Source organism: Benincasa hispida, chromosome 1, assembly GCF_027475165.1.
Source record: "Benincasa hispida cultivar pf3 chromosome 1, pf3_genome.v1.1, whole genome shotgun sequence".
NCBI lineage: Eukaryota > Viridiplantae > Streptophyta > Magnoliopsida > Cucurbitales > Cucurbitaceae > Benincasa > Benincasa hispida.
In genome coordinates this window covers 80,722,706-80,740,521 of record NC_143478.1, presented here as the reverse complement: position 1 = coordinate 80,740,521, position 17,816 = coordinate 80,722,706, and the positions used below count along the sequence as shown (strand labels likewise).

Here is a 17,816-nt window from a genome sequence, read left to right as displayed (position 1 = left end):
TTTATAGGGTCTCGATCGTGTTGGTGTCGAATGTTCAAAGTTGTTTTCATTCAAAGGGTTTAAGGAAGAGTGTTTTTTTTTAGGGATAGAATGATGCTTGGAGAATTGAAGAAATAATGGTCTCGAGTAAATCTATGGTCAATCCTTTTTAGTTTCTTATTTGGAATTAATTCCTTTTAGAATTTTATTCTCCATAAAATAATATTGCTAAAAACTTATCTTGAGCATCAAGCTCCCTATAAATCAATTAAGACATTGCAACCACAGCACCTTTAGAAGGATGTTGAACCTAATTTCTTTTGACCTTCCTGCTTAGCATAATAGATGCTGTATAGAACAAAAGATTATATTATATCATATAAATCAGAAAAAGAAAATTGAATCACAATCAAGAAAATTCAAAGCCCCCAAAAAAGAAAGCATTACATAGACATCCACACTACAACTTTGAGCCTATTTAACATTTGAAAAAATGATATTAGATAGAACTCATAGCAGTCCTATAGTTTTGAAAATTGCTTAAAGAAAAAATATTTGCATTTTCTTTCATCAGTCAATTCATGGTAGGAAGAACTCTGGTGCAATTCTACACCAGTTAGATAATGGGTCAAGGACTATTCTTTTTTTTTTTTTTCCCTATCAGAAAGATTTGTCATTCATACAAGGTTCTACTTCAGGGCAACTAAAGATTTTTCCTGCCTAATTGCCAAGATAACTGGTCGGCAGCTGCCATAGCGCGAGATGCTGCTGCAATTGAACCATCATACCTATAAAGATTGAGAGGACTTCCTTTAAAAAAAATTACACATAAACAAGAATCTTCAGGCTGAAGGTACTTTGAATATAATCGATTCTCTACCAATGCACCAATGCAAGAAATCTTGACATATAGCTGGATAAGTGGAAAAAACAAAGTATTTTAGCAGTAAACTATACTTACATAGCAACCAAAATAAATGCTGTTGTTTGCACTATAATAACACCTTCACCAGCATGCTTTATAGTGTTCATGCACCTTGCACAAAACCAATTCTCATGAACTGATGTCATTATGTCTGAAACAAAGTTCCATCAAGGTTAAATTTGTCTGGATGAAAACCAAACTATATATAGATTGTAAATAATACAGCATGAATTGCAGAGAAGCAATTGCAAAGCCAGTTTTTGTTATACAGTTTCTTTTTGTCACAACTGACGAGTTGTGGAAGAAAGCTAAAAGCCCTTTGGTCCATTCTGTGGTTTCTATTTCACGAGAATATTATATTAAAAAAACCCGTCCCAACTTTAAGGGTAAAGATAGAAAAGCATAGTTTGATATCAGAAATGTTCTGGTGTTCTTGGTTTCTAGATAATGTTCTATCTCTAGAGTATCGACACTTCCCTATAAGCATTATTCTTCTGTCATCCAAATTCAACTATGAGGTTTTTCTCTTTCTTCTTTTTGCAATTCCTTTTGGCTCAACAGAGAATATTTTGTCCTGCCCTTGTACTTTAAGATATTATTATTATTATTATACTTTCTTTCTTCTAAAAAGAATTTATGACATTGACTGTTTTTCAAGGATGACATCGACTAACATAATGTAACTGTTGAAAATGTAATTTAGCCCTATAGGCATTTTAGTCCTTTTATGTGGTGTTTACAATCTAGGGTTTCATCTCTTTGGTTATTTATACCTGTCCCTGTATCGTGTACTGTGTATCAGAAATTAATAAAAAACACTTATCGTGGTTTTTTCTCCCTGGTCTAGGGTTTTCCACGTAACTCTGGTGTTTTTTCTCTTCTACCCTTACTTTTCAATATAGTATCAGAGCATGGTGATGAGACTGTAGCTGGAATAGAAGATATTCAGTCGTCGACCCTAGGAGGGGATGGAACTCCGGTAGAAAATTCCCAAAGTACTGAAATTAGGACTGCTGTTGATCAATATTTACGCTCATTACTTAGACCAATACCGATCCAGCCATTCATAGGGAAGATAGCCGCCAATCCAACAGATCTGATCGGCCATGCCTCTTCACTGGACAATCGCGCAACCATTCAACACACGGGACAGCAGGCGCTCGTCGACCCAACAGTCATGGCCATACAGTGGAGCATCGAGTGACTCCTCTAGCTGCCGATCGCTACAGTGGTCGTTGGAGGACCTCCATCACAACCGTCGACTTTGACCAGTCACAACAAGCTTATTTTTCCCACGTTCTTTCCTCTAGTCAGTCGACCCATCAACCCTCTCTCCCCATGCCAGCAGAAACCAATTTTTCAGGAGTTTATGGGCAGAAACAACCTACAACAGGTTTTAGTGGGACCGTTAGGTTTCAACAGCAACTGACCAATTTGTAGCAGAAAATTTCTGCACTTGGGGCAGCTGTTAGATCCACGGCTAATCTGTCGACTGACTTTCATCCAGATACATATCCGGGATTTCTGTTATGTTCAGAAAATCCGGTAACTGCTTACCCTACTTTACATTTTACAAACATTATGTCTGGTTCCGTGGGTAATTCCGTAGGAATATCTATCGGTGTAAAACTTAATGGCCAGAACTATTTTTCTTGGTCACAATCTGTGAGAATGGTCCTCAAGAGACGATACAAGTTCAGATATCTAACCAGGGAGATACCCAGATCATACCCTGGGGATCCTCAGGAACGTATATGAAAGGGGGAGGATTCTCTCCTCCGCTCAATCTTAATAAACAGTATGGAACCCCAAATTGGGAAGCCACTCCTTTACTCAACATTGACTCGGGATATCTGGGAAGCTGTCCAAAAACTACATTTGAAGAGGCATAATGCTTCACAGCTTTATACATTGAGGAAACAGGTGCATGAGTACAAGCAGAGGACTCTTGATGTAACATCCTATTATAGATTATCACTATTGTGGCAAGAAATGGATCTGTGTCGAGAAATAGTTTGAAATTGCCCAATTGACGGGGTTCAGTATTCGAAGATTGAGGAGGCTGACCGCGTATATGATTTTTTGGCTAGTTTAAACTTGAAATTTGATGGTGTTCGAAGCCGAATTTTGGGACAAAAACCAATGCCGTCCCTGATGGAAGTTTGCTCAAAAGTCAGATTGAAAGAGGATCGAACCAGCGCTATGAATGGTACAACAACCATCGCCTTAGACTCTGCTGCATTTGGAGTCAAGTCATCTGGATCAGAGAATGACAAACAAAATGGAAAGACCCCTCCAATTTGTGAACATTGTAAGAAACCATGGCATACAAAAGACCAATGATAGAAATTACATGGTCGACCACCAAATGGCAAGAGACGCCCTCCGAACGATAAATCTAAATCCAGTCAAGTCTTCGTTGGTGAAGCAGTTGATGGTGCTCCTCAAGGGACCAGCCAGGTGGATCCAGGTACAGTTGGAACCGACATATTGTCCAATTAGGTACACCCCAGCCCTTTAGTTTCTTTGTTGAGGGGGATGAATCCTAGATCCTTGACTCCGGAGCAATTGACCACTTAACTGGATCATCTGATCAATTCCTCTCCTATTATCCAACCACTGGAAATGAGAGAATACGAATTGCAGATGGATCTTTTGCCCCCGTTGCTAGAAAGGATCACTTATCTCTGGTTCAGGGGTTGATTTTACAGAATGTTTTACATGTGCCAAAGATATCTTATAATTTGTTATCGGTCAGTAAAATAACCAGAGATTTGAACTGCAAAGTTGTTTTCTCACCAGATGATGTTTTATTCCAGGACCTAAGTTCGAGGAAGACGATTGGCATTGCCCGGCACAATAAAGGCTCTATTTCCTCTCCGATGATGCTTCTTCTAGGAGTTTATCTTAGTTTATTGTCTTCTCTTACTATTTCTGAAACTGATTTTTTATTGTGGCACTTTCAACTTGGACATCCAAACTTTCATTATATGAAATATTTGTTTCCCCACTTATTTCGTAATGTGAATGTGTCATCTTTATCTTGTGATGTTTGTATTCGTGCAACGCAGCCCAGAGCCTCCTTTACTTCACAACCCTATAAACCTTCCCGACCCTTCCATTTGATACATAGTGACGTTTGGGGTCCGTCTAATGTCACAACTGTGTCGGGAAAACGGTGGTTTGTCACCTTCATAGATGATCACACCCGTCTTACATGGGTATTTCTTCTTACAGCAAATTTGAAGTGATAGCAGTATTTCAAAAATTCTATACTACCGTCGAAACTCAATTCAATACCAAAATTGCCATTTTTTGGAGTGACAATGGACGTGAATTTATTAATCAGTCCCTCCATGAGTTTTTAACATCTAAAGGTATCATCCACTAGAACTCCTATGTCTATACTCCTCAGCAAAATGGGGTGGTTGAGCGGAAAAATCGTCACCTTATTGAAGTAGCCCGATCTTTCATGATACCTGCTTCCCTACCATCGTATCTATGAGGAGATGTACTTACTGCAACTCATCTCATCAATCGAATGCCCTCCCATGTGCTCAAATTCCAAACCCCTTTAGAATGTTTTAAAGAGTCTTTTTCGTCCACTCGTCTTTTCCCAGATGTTCCCCTTCGGTTATTTGATTGTACTGTTTTTATTCATAATCACGGTCCTCACTAGAGCAAATTTGCTCCTCGGGCCCAAAAATGTGAGTTTGTTAGGTATCCACTCCATTAATGGGATACAAGTGTTTTCAGCCTTCCTCTCGAAAGTATTTTGTCACCATGGATGTCACCTTTCAAGAGGACAAACCATTTTTCCCGTTAGTCCTCTTCAGGGGGAGATCACAAGTGAAGAGGCTAACGTGTCTACCTACTCTGTTCCTTTAGATCTGTTTCCAGAGCCTATACCTGAAACAAATGATCCTATCCTCCCTACAAAACAAGTACCTTGGATAACCTACTATAGGAAGAATCTCCGAAAGGAAATGGTTCCCGAAACAGTTCCCCTTGTTGCCCTGCTAGAAAGTGTTCGAGAGTCAGAACCAGAACCGGCTCAAGGTACCTTTATTTCTGATGATAATGAATGTGTTGAAGGTGATGTAGTGACCTCTGATGAAGTCAAGATCGATGATAGTGGTGAATTGCCAAGAGATACACAGGGAACTGAAAATGTCGATGGTAGTGGTGAATTGCCAGGAGATACACAGGGAACTGAAAATGTGCAACCAGTGGGTACAGATAAACAGGTAGACAAGACCAGTGAGCTTGATGCTACCTTGGATTAACCGATTGCCCCACGGAAAGGTACGAGATCGTGCACCAACCACTCTATGAAAAGCTTCTTGTCCTACAGTAACTTGTCTACGAGATTTAAAGCTTTCACCACCAGCCTGGACACTGTGATGATTCCAGGCAATGTGCACAAGGCTCTGGAAGTTCCTGAATGGCGAGCTGCAATTATGGAGGAGATTTGGGCCCTTGAGAAAAACAGAACATGAGATTTGGTAGTTCTTTCGAACGGTCACAAAAAAGATTCACTCAGATACAAGTCTGATGGGACTCTCAATAGATATAAGATCAGGTTAGTTGCAAAAAGATTCACTCAGACATATGGGGTGGATTACTCAGAAACCTTCTCACCTGTGGCAAAACTCAACACTATTCATGTTCTTCTCTCTATCGCTGTTAATCAAGACTGGCCCTTACACCAGTTGGATGTGAAAAATACGTTTTTGAATGGTGAGTTGGAAGAAGAAGTCTATATGAACCCACTTTCGGGATTTGAAGCATAGTTTAGATCAGGTTTGCAAATTAAAGAAGTCTCTGTATGGCCTGAAGCAGTTCTATAGAGCTTGGTTTGATAGGTTCACTACTTTTGTCAAGTCCTAGAGGTTTGTTCAAGGGCATTCTGATCTAAAAAGCACAGACACAGATACGGATACATGATACGGATACGATACGATACGACGATACGTTAATTTCTAAAAAACTAAGATACGGATACGTCGAAAATACGTTATATATATAATGTCTAATTAATTGCTATAATACTTATTTTAAGTTATATTAAAATAGATTCAAGAAGAGAGTGAAAACTTGAAAAAAATTCTAGTAACGTCTAGTGATTGTTGAGCAACTAGAGTAAACGGTAGGAAAGAAGTAGAAGATGAAGATTGAAGAATAAAGTTGAGGATGAAGGGGGTGTGAATCATGATTAAAATAGTGAGAGAGAAGGGAAGAATGAAGATTGAATTACGTTTCGAGTTTTTTTTTTAATTATTTATGTTTTTATCATTTCTAACTTATTTTGTTTTGGATTGCTCAATTTAAGTGGACTTTTATGTTTGGAAGTGATTTTAAAATGGTTGAAATCACTTTTGTCATTTTCTTCAAAATTAATTTTGATGATATGAAAATTGCATTCAAAAGTGTAAAATTGAAAACTAAATTAATTTTGAGTAATTAAAAGTGTATTTTTGAGTGATTTTAAAAATGAAAAAAGTGATTTTTGATGATTTTAAAATCACTCCTAAACATGCACTAAAATAAAATGGGTTATGGGTCGGGCTTTTTAAGTCTTAGGCTTAAATTTGAAAAAAAAAATTGACTCATGTATCCCCTTCATGTATCTGGAAGTAGATACACGTATGTGAAAATTAAAAATAAAAATAAAAAAATCAGATACTTCAAATCACGTATCAGACACATATTTACCACGTATCTGGACGTACAGATTCTCTGCACAATTAGAAGTATCTGTGCTTCCTAGATTCTGATCATACCTTGTTCACTAAGAGGTCAACATCAGGGAAAATAGTTGTTCTAATTGTTTATGTTGATGATATTATCCTGTCAGGGGATGATTCAACTGAGATTCGTAGGTTGAAACAGAAAATGGTAGATGAGTTCGAGATTAAAGATCTTGGTGACCTGAGATATTTCCTAGGCATGGAGGTAGCTAGATCAAAGGAAGGGATCTCAGTGTCTCAGAGGAAATATACACTAGACTTGCTGAGAGAAACTGGAATGACAGGGTGCAAACCTGCAGATACGCCGGTAGAAGTCAATAGCAATCTGGTAGAATCAGTAGATGATGTTCCAGTTAACAAGGAGAGATATCAACGGCTTGTGGGGAAGCTGATCTATCTTTCGCATACCAGACCTGATATATCATATGCAATTAGTTTGGTCAGTTAGTTTATGCTGGCTCCTTATGAAAGACACATGGAAGTAGTTATGCGGATTTTGAGATATCTGAAGTCTACACCAGGGAAAGGCTTGGTATTCAGAAAACATGACAAAAGATGCATTAAGGTTTAGACAGATTCAGATTGGGCTGGTTCTATTACTGATAGGAAGTCTACCTCTGGATATTGTACTTTTGTGTGGGGAAATTTAGTTACCTGGCAGAGTAAGAAGCAAAGTGTCGTAGCTAAGAGCAGTGCCGAAGCAAAGTATAGAGCTATGAGCCTTGGTATTTGTGAAGAACTATGGTTGAAAGAGGTTCTGGTAGATCTCCATCAGGAGAGTCATGACCGGATGAGACTTTATTGTGATAATAAAGCTACCATTAATATCGCTAACAATCTTGTTCAACATGATAGAACCAAACATGTTGAGATCGACCGACACTTCATCAAAGAGAAACTAGATAGCGGTAGTATCTGTATTCTTTATGTTCTGTCCAGTCAACAAATTGCAGATGTCCTCAACAAAGAGTTGCCGAGACAGACATTTGACACCTGTGTTAGCAAGTTGGGTTTCATTGATATCTACGTTCCAACTTGAGGGGGAGTGTTGAAAATGTAATTTAGCCCTAAGGGCATTTTAGTCTTTTTACGTGGTTTCTACAGTCTAGGATTTCATCCCTTTGGTTATTTATACCTGTCTCTGTATCGTGTACTGTGTATCAGAAATTAATAAAAAACTCTTATCGTGACTTTTTCTCCCTAGTCTAGGATTTTTCACATAACTTTGGTGTTTTTTCTCTTCTACCCACCCTTACTTTTCATTATTAACCTTAACTAATCTTAAATTAACTTAGTTTACGCACAAAATAAGTTAGCATGAACTTATGTTCTGACATTGACATCAGTTCAAGAAAAAAGTTTGCGTAAAAGACTAAATAAACAAAAAGCACAACAGAATTCCCTACATAATTTTCATTTTAGAAAATATAACAGTAAAACAAGAAATTGTCACAAGACAAAAATCACAATATTCTGAAGCAAACAAGTCGATTTGGTCCCTGGCCCTAATTTTTTCTTTCAAATTTTGATGCCTATAAGAACACTTACATTGATTTGAGCCAATGCTGAAACTCTCATTTTGGGGTTTGTCACGTTTGATGAAATCAACAAACTGATTCAGTTCTATGGGATTAAGCAATATTCCTTCTTGTTCTGCACTGAATGCCAAACATCCAACAAGCACTTAAGCTTCCAAAACAGGTTAAAATGAAAATAAATACACAGAGAGAAGACCATAGCCACAAGATTCATGTTTCTAAGACAGAGCTTGGCCTAGGAAAACCTGAGATAATTTAACTTGTAATTACCACCCAGGAGATTAAAATAGTTTAAACAAATAAATGAATGCTGAAAAAATACATAGAACAATGATTGAAAGTAAAAGCTTAGATACAAGAACATGTCTAATGCAAAACGACTCCATCAATATAAATAGGAATGCTTCAGGTCCATGTCCAAACATCAAGAACTAACAACTAAATACTAAGGTTCTTTTTTTTTTTTTTTTTTTTGGCCTCGTTCAGACAGATTCTGAGAAGAGACCAAAAAAGGAAACAAAAGACATAAATGCTAAATTAAGCTACATTTGATCATTTTTTTTTTTTTGGTTTTAGAAATGACAATAACTTACTGATGTTTTTCTTTATTTCCAATCTATTTTTAAAAATTAAAGAAAAAGGTAGATAGCGCAAATTGCTTTTTGTTTTTCAAATTCGAAGTTTTTATAAGCTTCACTTTCCCATAATAGAAAACCTAAAACAAAATCATTATTAAAATGTGTTGAGGGTTACTCCAGGCAAGGCCCAAAGTTCACAGATAGGCCCAAGTCCAAGGGAAATCGAGATGCAGCAAGGGAAAATGCGCATCCCAAAAGGGAAAAGTCAAAGTCTCGGGTTCTAGGCTGATCAACCGAGCCAATGAATATTTATCAATCGAAAAATAACCGAATCGTGCTCGGTTTGGTATCTTGCAGCCTCAAGCTCTGCAAATTACCTTGACATCGTCGTAACCACATGCAACTATCAGAGGAAAGGCATTAGAAATAGCCCCATTTGATAATCCCGAAGGGGGAAAGTAAGTAATCTCCTAAGGAGAACCTTGACCTTCCTTTTGTGTGCTTAATTGAACTATACACTCCCAGTACTAACTTAGCCACCAGAGTGCGATAAGCTCGATATCACACTGAGGTGAGGAACTTTCATCAGCTCGGAAAGCAAGACCAGACCAGGGAAAGAGGGCTGGCTATCAAACCCGCGACGACGACGACAAACGCGTGCTGAGATTCCCAGGCCAACAAACATTTGACAATTCACCTGACCATACTAACATCCAAACCTCTAACTGCAGAAAATGCGTCTCTTGTGAATCTTGTCCCAGAAACAAGTAGTGAAAGTGACGGTGTACAGGAAACTAAATTTCTGATTATAGAACAGTCTCAACAAGCTTAAAAGTTAAAATACAACCAAATCCCTAACAATTTGAGCTCTAATAATCCGTTTCTTGCCCGTCAGGAAGTTCCAGCCCTAACCCCTGATCCAAAATCTGGACTTAGAACTACGCGACTAGAATTTGTAAAAATTATGAAAGAAAGTAGAGTGGGCACATTAGATAACTTAGGGAAAGATGAACTACTTGGAGATAAAAACAATTCAGTACGAAATATGCTAATTGAATTTGACAATCGTTTGATCTTAATAAAACACAAGATTCCGAAGTGTACGATAATTTCAATCGCCAAGAACCCTTTACATACAACACAGGAAATTGCAAGTAATGAGCACATTCAAAACGGAAACGAAGACAGCTTACATGGTCGAAAGCAAGCGGGAAGGTCCAGTTGGATCATAATTAATCAACAGAGCAGCTTTCAGTGGCTGACCTACGACCAACAAACAAATAACCATTAGAATCGTTTTTGAGCACACCGATTATTGATCGATACGAATTGAAAATGGTGGTCGGTCGGCGTAAGTTACCGAAGGTGCCAATGCTGCCGGAAGCCCATTTGTCCCAAACTTTGTGGACGAATGCCCAATTCATTTAACCAAAACCCACTGGGCGTCTAAGCTTCCATGGAAGTGAACCAGTGAGCTCTATCAAAGATCTCGCAAGTCGTAAATGGCTGAAAACTCCAAGACTGCGCCTAAGATGACTTTAAATTCAAGTTTAATCCCAATATCTCGAATTTTAAAATGTTACATTTCTATAAACTTTTGAAGCTATTAAAAGTGAGGGAAATTTACGCTGTTAACCTAAAATTTGGGCCTATAATGCCAAATGACTCATTTTTTTTAAAAAAATGTCAAGTGACCCTCCGTACAAAACAAAATATCTCTCTCTTCAAACGTAATAGTCTTCTCAAAAGGTGTCGCTCGATATTCTTGTGTGAAAGTGTCGCTCAATCTCGCTTTGCAAAATCATCATCCATCTGCTGCCGCATTCAAAGCTCTTGGGTAAGTAAATTTAATCTTTGTCATACATGTTGTGTTTGTTTAGGTTTCATTGGGTTGGAATCGGCCGACACGTTATGTGGATTTTTGGTTTTAGTAACCGGTCACGCCTGTTTTTATTTTGGGTTTCGATGTGTTCAACGTGGGTCGAGGACGAAGATGATCAGATAAGGTGAGAGCGAGATTTGCAAGAGCGATATAGGTGAGAGCGAGATCAACGAGACCGAAACTAGCGAGAGCGAGAGCGAGATCGACGAGAGAATAATAGGCGAGAGCGAGACAAGCTAGAGCGAAACACCCGAAAGCGAGTATAGCGAGACTTTAATAGTATGTATTATTATTGATTTTTTTTAAGAGCCTGTTAACTGATAGATTGAATGTTCATTTCATGCAGGAGTAATTTAAGATGTCAAAAGCTTTGAAAATATGCAAAGTTGATCGGTTTCCCAAGCAAGTAACGAGTCTGGCCCATATTGCAAATGTCAACAAGATTGTGAAGGAGAAGCTTACCCGAGGGCAGTTCGAGATGTTCAATGGAATAGTTTTTGGGCGATTTTTAGACATTAACCTCATATTCAACAACCCACTTATCCACCATATGTTGTTGAGGGAAGTGAAGAAGCAGAGAGTGGACTCGATCAACTTCTTTGTTAGAGGAAAGGCCATCATATTTCTGAAAGACAATTTTTTGTTGATTTCTGGTTTGTGACGGTCCTCTACACAAGTTGTCCAGAGTGAGGAGTCCTCACAAGAACTTGCAATGAAGTACTTTGGTGATCGGTCGACTTTAGACGCATTCCACCTGAATTTACTAGAAGAAGAATACAAGAAGTTGGAGTTCGAAAATGATGATGATGCTATTAAGATCACCTTAGTGTATTACATGGAGGTCGCAATGATGGGAAAGAACAAGCAGACGACTACAGTCAATCATACACTATTTGAAGATGTTAAGGACATAGATTATTGCAACAATCTAGATTGAGGTATAATTATTTGGGAGAAGACACTCGATGCCCTCAAGATTGCATTGTATGATAAAATTGGTTTATACAAGGAGAAGGTGAGAGGAAATAAAAATTATGTTATGAAGTACTCGCTGCGTGGATTTTCCCACGCACTCAAGGTAGATGTTTCTTAACATAAGTTTATCTTTAATTTAACATTAACAGAGTTATAAATATGTGTTGTTTCATATTTAGGAACGGACGTACAAGATCCTATCATCAGTAGCGGGGAACGTTGCCACTCAAAAGAGCAACGTAGCTATGCCTCGTATATTATAGTGGTCATGCTCCCATTCGATGTCATTCAAAGTACTCAAGAGAGACATTTTTTAGTCTCAAAATGTAAGTGTAACCTAGCCACAATATGTTTATTTGGTTGTTAAATTGACACTAACCATCTCATTGGGTTGGGCTATTAATGTAGACAAAAGTCAAAGAAGGTCTTGTCATGTCCAATGTTGAGTAGGAGTTTCGGGAAACTCCAGTTGATAGATGGGTTGTAAGACAATTACATTCCGACGCCGAGAGTTCGGGAAGCTTTAGTAGTTCAAAAAGTGACAGCAGTTCAAATGGGAATAATAGTTCAGAAGGTGGAGATGGTGATGATGTTAGGGTTGATGTCCTAAATCTCATAGGGTCCTGTAGTTTGTAACAATATTGTACAAACATTTTATTTATTTAATAAAATATGAGATGTTTTATTTGACATTTAGTAGCATTAAACCCACAAACTAATAAACTAACATCCAAGGTTATCTTCTGTAGCTTAAACATGTATGTAGAGACATACATCTGGATGATGTTTAAATGATAACCTAAATGGCCTGTAGTAGATGGATAAGGCTGGATAACTTATCCTGGTGACACTACGAATATGACCCACTTTTTATAGATGTTACAATTGTTGTAAAGTGCTACAAATGATCTAATCCTGATCATTCATGTAGAGACATGTGAGCGAGGGTATTCTATAAAAAGGGGTTTGTATAAGACCGGACCATGAAATGACTAGTCTCATATAATACCGTTCATAATTGAGACTTACATTTCACCAAAATGACCATAGGTGACATGACCTGAATCTTGAATTAGTTGTGAATTCCTGTCTATGAGGGCATGTTGGATTTAGCATGCAAAAAACAGAAGCAAACAATCATTAAACACTCCAATTCATCAATTTTAGCAATTAAGAAGGCATGTTCATAACAGAAAATAGGGTTTTTCGACGTTACCTTTGAAGATCTTCCTCAACTTCGAATTTAGCTTGATTCTTGGACCTTAGACTGGGTGGTGGAACCCAAAATAAGGTGAGATTTGGGGGAATTTCATAGAAAAGGATTGGTTTTTCAATGTTGAAGAACCCTTCTTCAACAATGAAAAAACTAGAAAAAAATCTCCTTGCATGACTGTAAATCTCAGTTTTTTTTATTGAGTATTTGTTCATCTTCAATATGCCATTGATCTTCACAAGAGAATGACAACTCCTACTTGGAGGATTTGAGTAGAAGCAAAATGCCAAACATGGGATAAATCCACTCAAAATTTAAAATTGATTAAAAAATCAATTTAGTTTGAAAAATCAAATTTCTTAATTTAAATTCTCAAAACTTAAATTAAAATTGATTTTTATTATTTGAATTTTTATAAAATTCAAAATTCCAATTTTAAATAAAATTAATTCATATAATTAATTTTAAATAAAATTTATTTAATTAATTAAACAATTAAATTAATTAAAATAACTTAATATCCAATATTAAATTACCAAATCCACAATCATGAACCCTTATTCATGTAATCAATATTTAAATCAAATTTAAATATTATTCAATTCTTCAATTTTTTTAATTTGATAATTAAATGTGTAATTTTATTGTATATAATTACTGATTCCCTCAATTTGAATTTGAAAATTTAAAATTCTCTTATCACGCTATTCTAAGGTTTAATCCGTTTGTGAGCTAGTAGGGGGACCTAATGAACCTACAGATCATGGGCTCAACGATCCGAGATTAATAGGCTAAATTCTTTAACCTATTTAACTAATATTCGTTTACTACAGGTCACTCTAATAAAGCTTAGTAGTTGCACTCCTTTCACTATAGATATATTTCTGTCCACTTAATTTAACCATGATCAATAAGTCAACCCTTAATAGATTGTTTGTAATAATGGCTGAGTCAAAAGCTGTTGTACCCCCGATATTACATATTGTTCCTTAAGTCCCACCGATCTTCTAATGAACAATTGGTTTGTGATCTAATCATTAAACCGAATCTCTCTTAGGTCAATGAGAGAGTGGGACCCCTTGTTCAAGATCCGGAATCATTACTTATGGGAACAACCTCTCTACTATCTATAAAAGCAGGTAGAAGTGAATACCATCTTGCACCCTTTGTCCCCAACTATTTACCCGATCTTACCCCTGAAATGGGAGGCTTATTGAGCCAACCCTCACCCATACAAATCTAAAGATAATCTCGGATAAACAAAATTTCATAGTTAGCTCAGGATTAAAATCAAGTTATCTAGGTCATCACTTTGAAATAGTCAGTCTTAAACAATAAACAACATATAAAGTAAGAGTGACTAATTTCTTGGTCTGATCTTATATAAACTCTTTGCATAGGACGACACCACTCGCATGTCTCCACATAAACGAATTAGGATCACTTCCTTTATAGCACTTTACAACAATTGTAATATCTACAAAGTGGGCCGCATTCAATAGTGTCCCCAGAATAAGGTACCCAACCTTATCCGTATACTATAGACCATTATGGTTATTTATTCGAAATTGATCCACTCTTATGTTTCCACATAAAGTTCAATTATTTATGTAATAGCCATAGATCTTAATTTATTGTATTTAGGTTATTTCTAAAATGAAATGAGCAATTTAAACATTCAATAAAAACTTTATTGAATCAAACTCCAATAACATCTATATTGAATAACAAAATAAGTTTATTGTTTACAAACCACGAGTTTTAGGACGTAAAACCCAACAGGGCGATCCTTTGATTTTTATGGGTGAGAGTGGCCAGATCTCCGACTCAATAAGCTTATCATTTTGGGATTTATTTGATTGGGAAGTTGGGAACACAGCTACACAAGACAAAATTCACTTCTTACCCGGCATCAGGGTAAGTTGATAAATTGCTCGCTTAAGAGCTGATTCCGGGGCTTATACAATATGGCGTCACATCTTTCCTAGCTCGAGAGGGGTTTTGTCATAGTTGGACTATGAATTATTGTTTATTAGAGGGATTAGTGGTACTCAAGGAGTTAGATGCAACTACAGGGGCAAAACAGTAAGTTTGGCCTAGCTATACTTACAAGCAATTTATGAATGGTCATCGTAATGTTGATTAATTATATCCATTGGACATAGAAATATATCTGTGGTATAAAAAATGCAGCTGTCGGTTTTTAATGGAGTACCTGATAGTTAATGGATGTTGAATAATTTAATTAAAGTAGTTTAATTAATTATTCAAGTACCATTAGAGCTTCAAGCTACAACTTCAAGCTAATATTGAATAATTTAAATAATTTAATCTTGGAAATGCCCTTTGGCACCTAAGGTTAGGACACATCAATTTCAATAGAATTGAGAGATTGGTTAATAATGGATTTCTAAGTGAGTTAGAAGAAAATTCTTTACCTGTGTGTGATTCATGCCTTGAAGGCAAAATGACTAAAATTCTTTACCTATGTGTGAGTCATGGCTTGAAGGCAAAATGACTAAAATATCTTTTAATAGAAAGGTGTAAGAGTGTACAACATGCAGCGGAAGAAACACGGATTAGTAAGCATTCAAATTCATTAATTTTGGCAGAAACTAAAACATGCTCATCTAAAATAAGAGGGTTTGTAGTCATACATTTGTATAACTCTTTAAGATCTTATTCCTTAGCAGTTGTTCTAAAAAAAAAAACATTGTGAACCGCCTCAAGATCTTCCCCACTATCCTCTTGGAGCTTTAGAACGAGTTGTGGGACTCAAGAACAGCTTGAACTGATGGAAAACAACGGAGAAGCTCACTGCACCATACTGTTTGAAGAACTCTTTCTTCAACCCGAAATTTTCAGTAAAATCTCTTTGAATGCATGCCTCTAATTCACTCCAATCTTTTTTATTTATTGCAGTGAACATACAAAGAAGATCACTACATGAGTTGCTGTTCATGCTTGGAGTAATTGAAGCCAAGGGAAGTGGTGTTTGTTTGAGCAAGTAGAAGATGGTTAATGGAAAAACCAAAATTTCCATTTTGTGTAATTTTTGTAGTTTTTCAATTTTTCAAAAAATCAAATGATTTCAATTAATCAAATTTCATTTCAAAACTAAAAATATTATTAATTTTATAAAATTAATTTTCTAATAAATTAATAAATTATTATTTAAATAATCATTTAAATAATTATAATTAATTTAATATCAAATATTAAATTAATTTTTATACAAATCCATCTTCATATATTTAGATCATATCTAAATATAAATTTTTCTATTCCGTTTAATTCTAATTTGAACGTTTTAAATTAATTTATCAAGCTATTCTAAAGCTTATCCATTTATGAGCTAGTAAGGGGACCTCACGAACCTATAGATCATGGGTTCCAACGATCTGAGTGTTGGGATTGGTGTTCTAATTCTCCCGGAGTCTCGTTGTTTATAATTATACACATTATTTTATGACTAAAATAACTGTAATTTCATTATGGCATTTACTCATATCCAATAAACAAAGCTCCATGGTTATCTTATGTAAACTTAAGCATGTATATGTGATATACAAGTGGATCATGTCTTAAGTGATAACCTAAATAGGTTTATACTATAAGAATTAAGGTGGGATACCTGATCCTGGTGACACTACGGATACAGCCCGTTTTGTAAAGGTTTGCAAGTGTTGTAAACTACTACAAATGGTAGATCCTGACCATTCATGTGGAGACATGCGAGTGGAGGTGTCCTATACAAAGAGTTTGTATAAGACCGGACCACGAGATGACTAGACTCTATATATAACACCGTTGATACTAGAGACTTACATCTCACCTAAATGACCATAGGTGACACGACCTCAATCCTGAGTGTTTTGGGAACTCCTGCCTCTGAGGGCGGTCCTTTAATTAGTATGGGTGAGAGTGGCCAGATTGCCAACTCAACATGCCTACCTTTTGGGGGACTTATCTGATCTGGGAGCTGGAAACTCACTTACACAAGATGGCATTCATTCATTCCTCGAAGCAGGGGTAAGTAGAGAGATTGCTCTCTTAAGGGTTGATTCCGGGGCTTGAACATAGTGGCCACAACTTCTCTTTGGAAGAGAGGACTCAGTCATAGTAGGACTATGACTTATGTTCATTAGAGGATTTAGTGGTACTTAAGGAGTTAGATGTAACTATAGGGGCATAACGGTTATTGGTCGAGTTGTACTTACGAGTGATATGTGAAGGGTTGTCGCATTGTTGATTGGTTAAGATGGACACGTAATATATCTGTGGTAAGGAGAGTTCAGCTGTTGGTCTTTAGTGGAGTGCCTGAAAGTTAACGAATGGTGGATCTCATGACTAAATAGTTTAATCAGTTATTCACGTACCATTGAAGCTTCGAGCTACAGGTCCATAAGGTCCACTTAGAAGCTCAATGGATTCAAGTTGAGGATCAGTTCTTGGTGTTGATTTGAAATGTTCAAATTGATAAAAGGTAATTCGATTATATATGAAATGATCGGTATGATGTATGAGATAAATCTAGTGGAGGATTAATGTAAATGAAATTTACATTAAGTACCATGGAATAAATAAAGAGCTATGGTTTATATGTTTCATGAGATGAAATATTAAAACTATAGGTTATAAATATATTATGGTAAGTTAGTTATCATTTATATTTATTTATAATTATTGGATAATTATCTCTTTTTCTCTAATAACTAATTGAGTGGAAGGTTATTGGTGGTCATGGTAACAGTGAGATAAAAGGAAAAATGTTTTCCTATTTTTGGTAAGGAATAAGAAAAGGTTGTTATTTAGATTTCCAATCTCGGAAAATTCTCACGGAGATAGTTGTCAAGTAAATTAGATTTATTAAGCGACAACTTGGAGTTAGCTAAACGATCGTGGAGTGTTCTTACACGATAGACACGCACTAAGCGATGAGCTAAACGATCGCATAACTTTTGCTAGACGATTGC

At 36.5% G+C, this 17,816-nt stretch overlaps 1 protein-coding gene across 1 annotated transcript; it reads right to left on the bottom strand.

Annotated features, from left to right (window-relative positions):
- Positions 1 to 456: 456 nt before the first annotated feature.
- Positions 457 to 10,351, bottom strand: LOC120070329 (Profilin family protein). The gene is made up of 5 exons (XM_039022256.2): positions 10,131 to 10,351; positions 9,964 to 10,033; positions 8,203 to 8,312; positions 941 to 1,055; positions 457 to 767 (listed from the first exon to the last, which is right to left on the bottom strand). The coding sequence occupies exons 1-5, from the start codon at positions 10,192 to 10,194 to the stop codon at positions 683 to 685; spliced, it is 444 nt and encodes a 147-aa protein (XP_038878184.1). The 5' UTR covers positions 10,195 to 10,351; the 3' UTR covers positions 457 to 682.
- Positions 10,352 to 17,816: the final 7,465 nt, after the last annotated feature.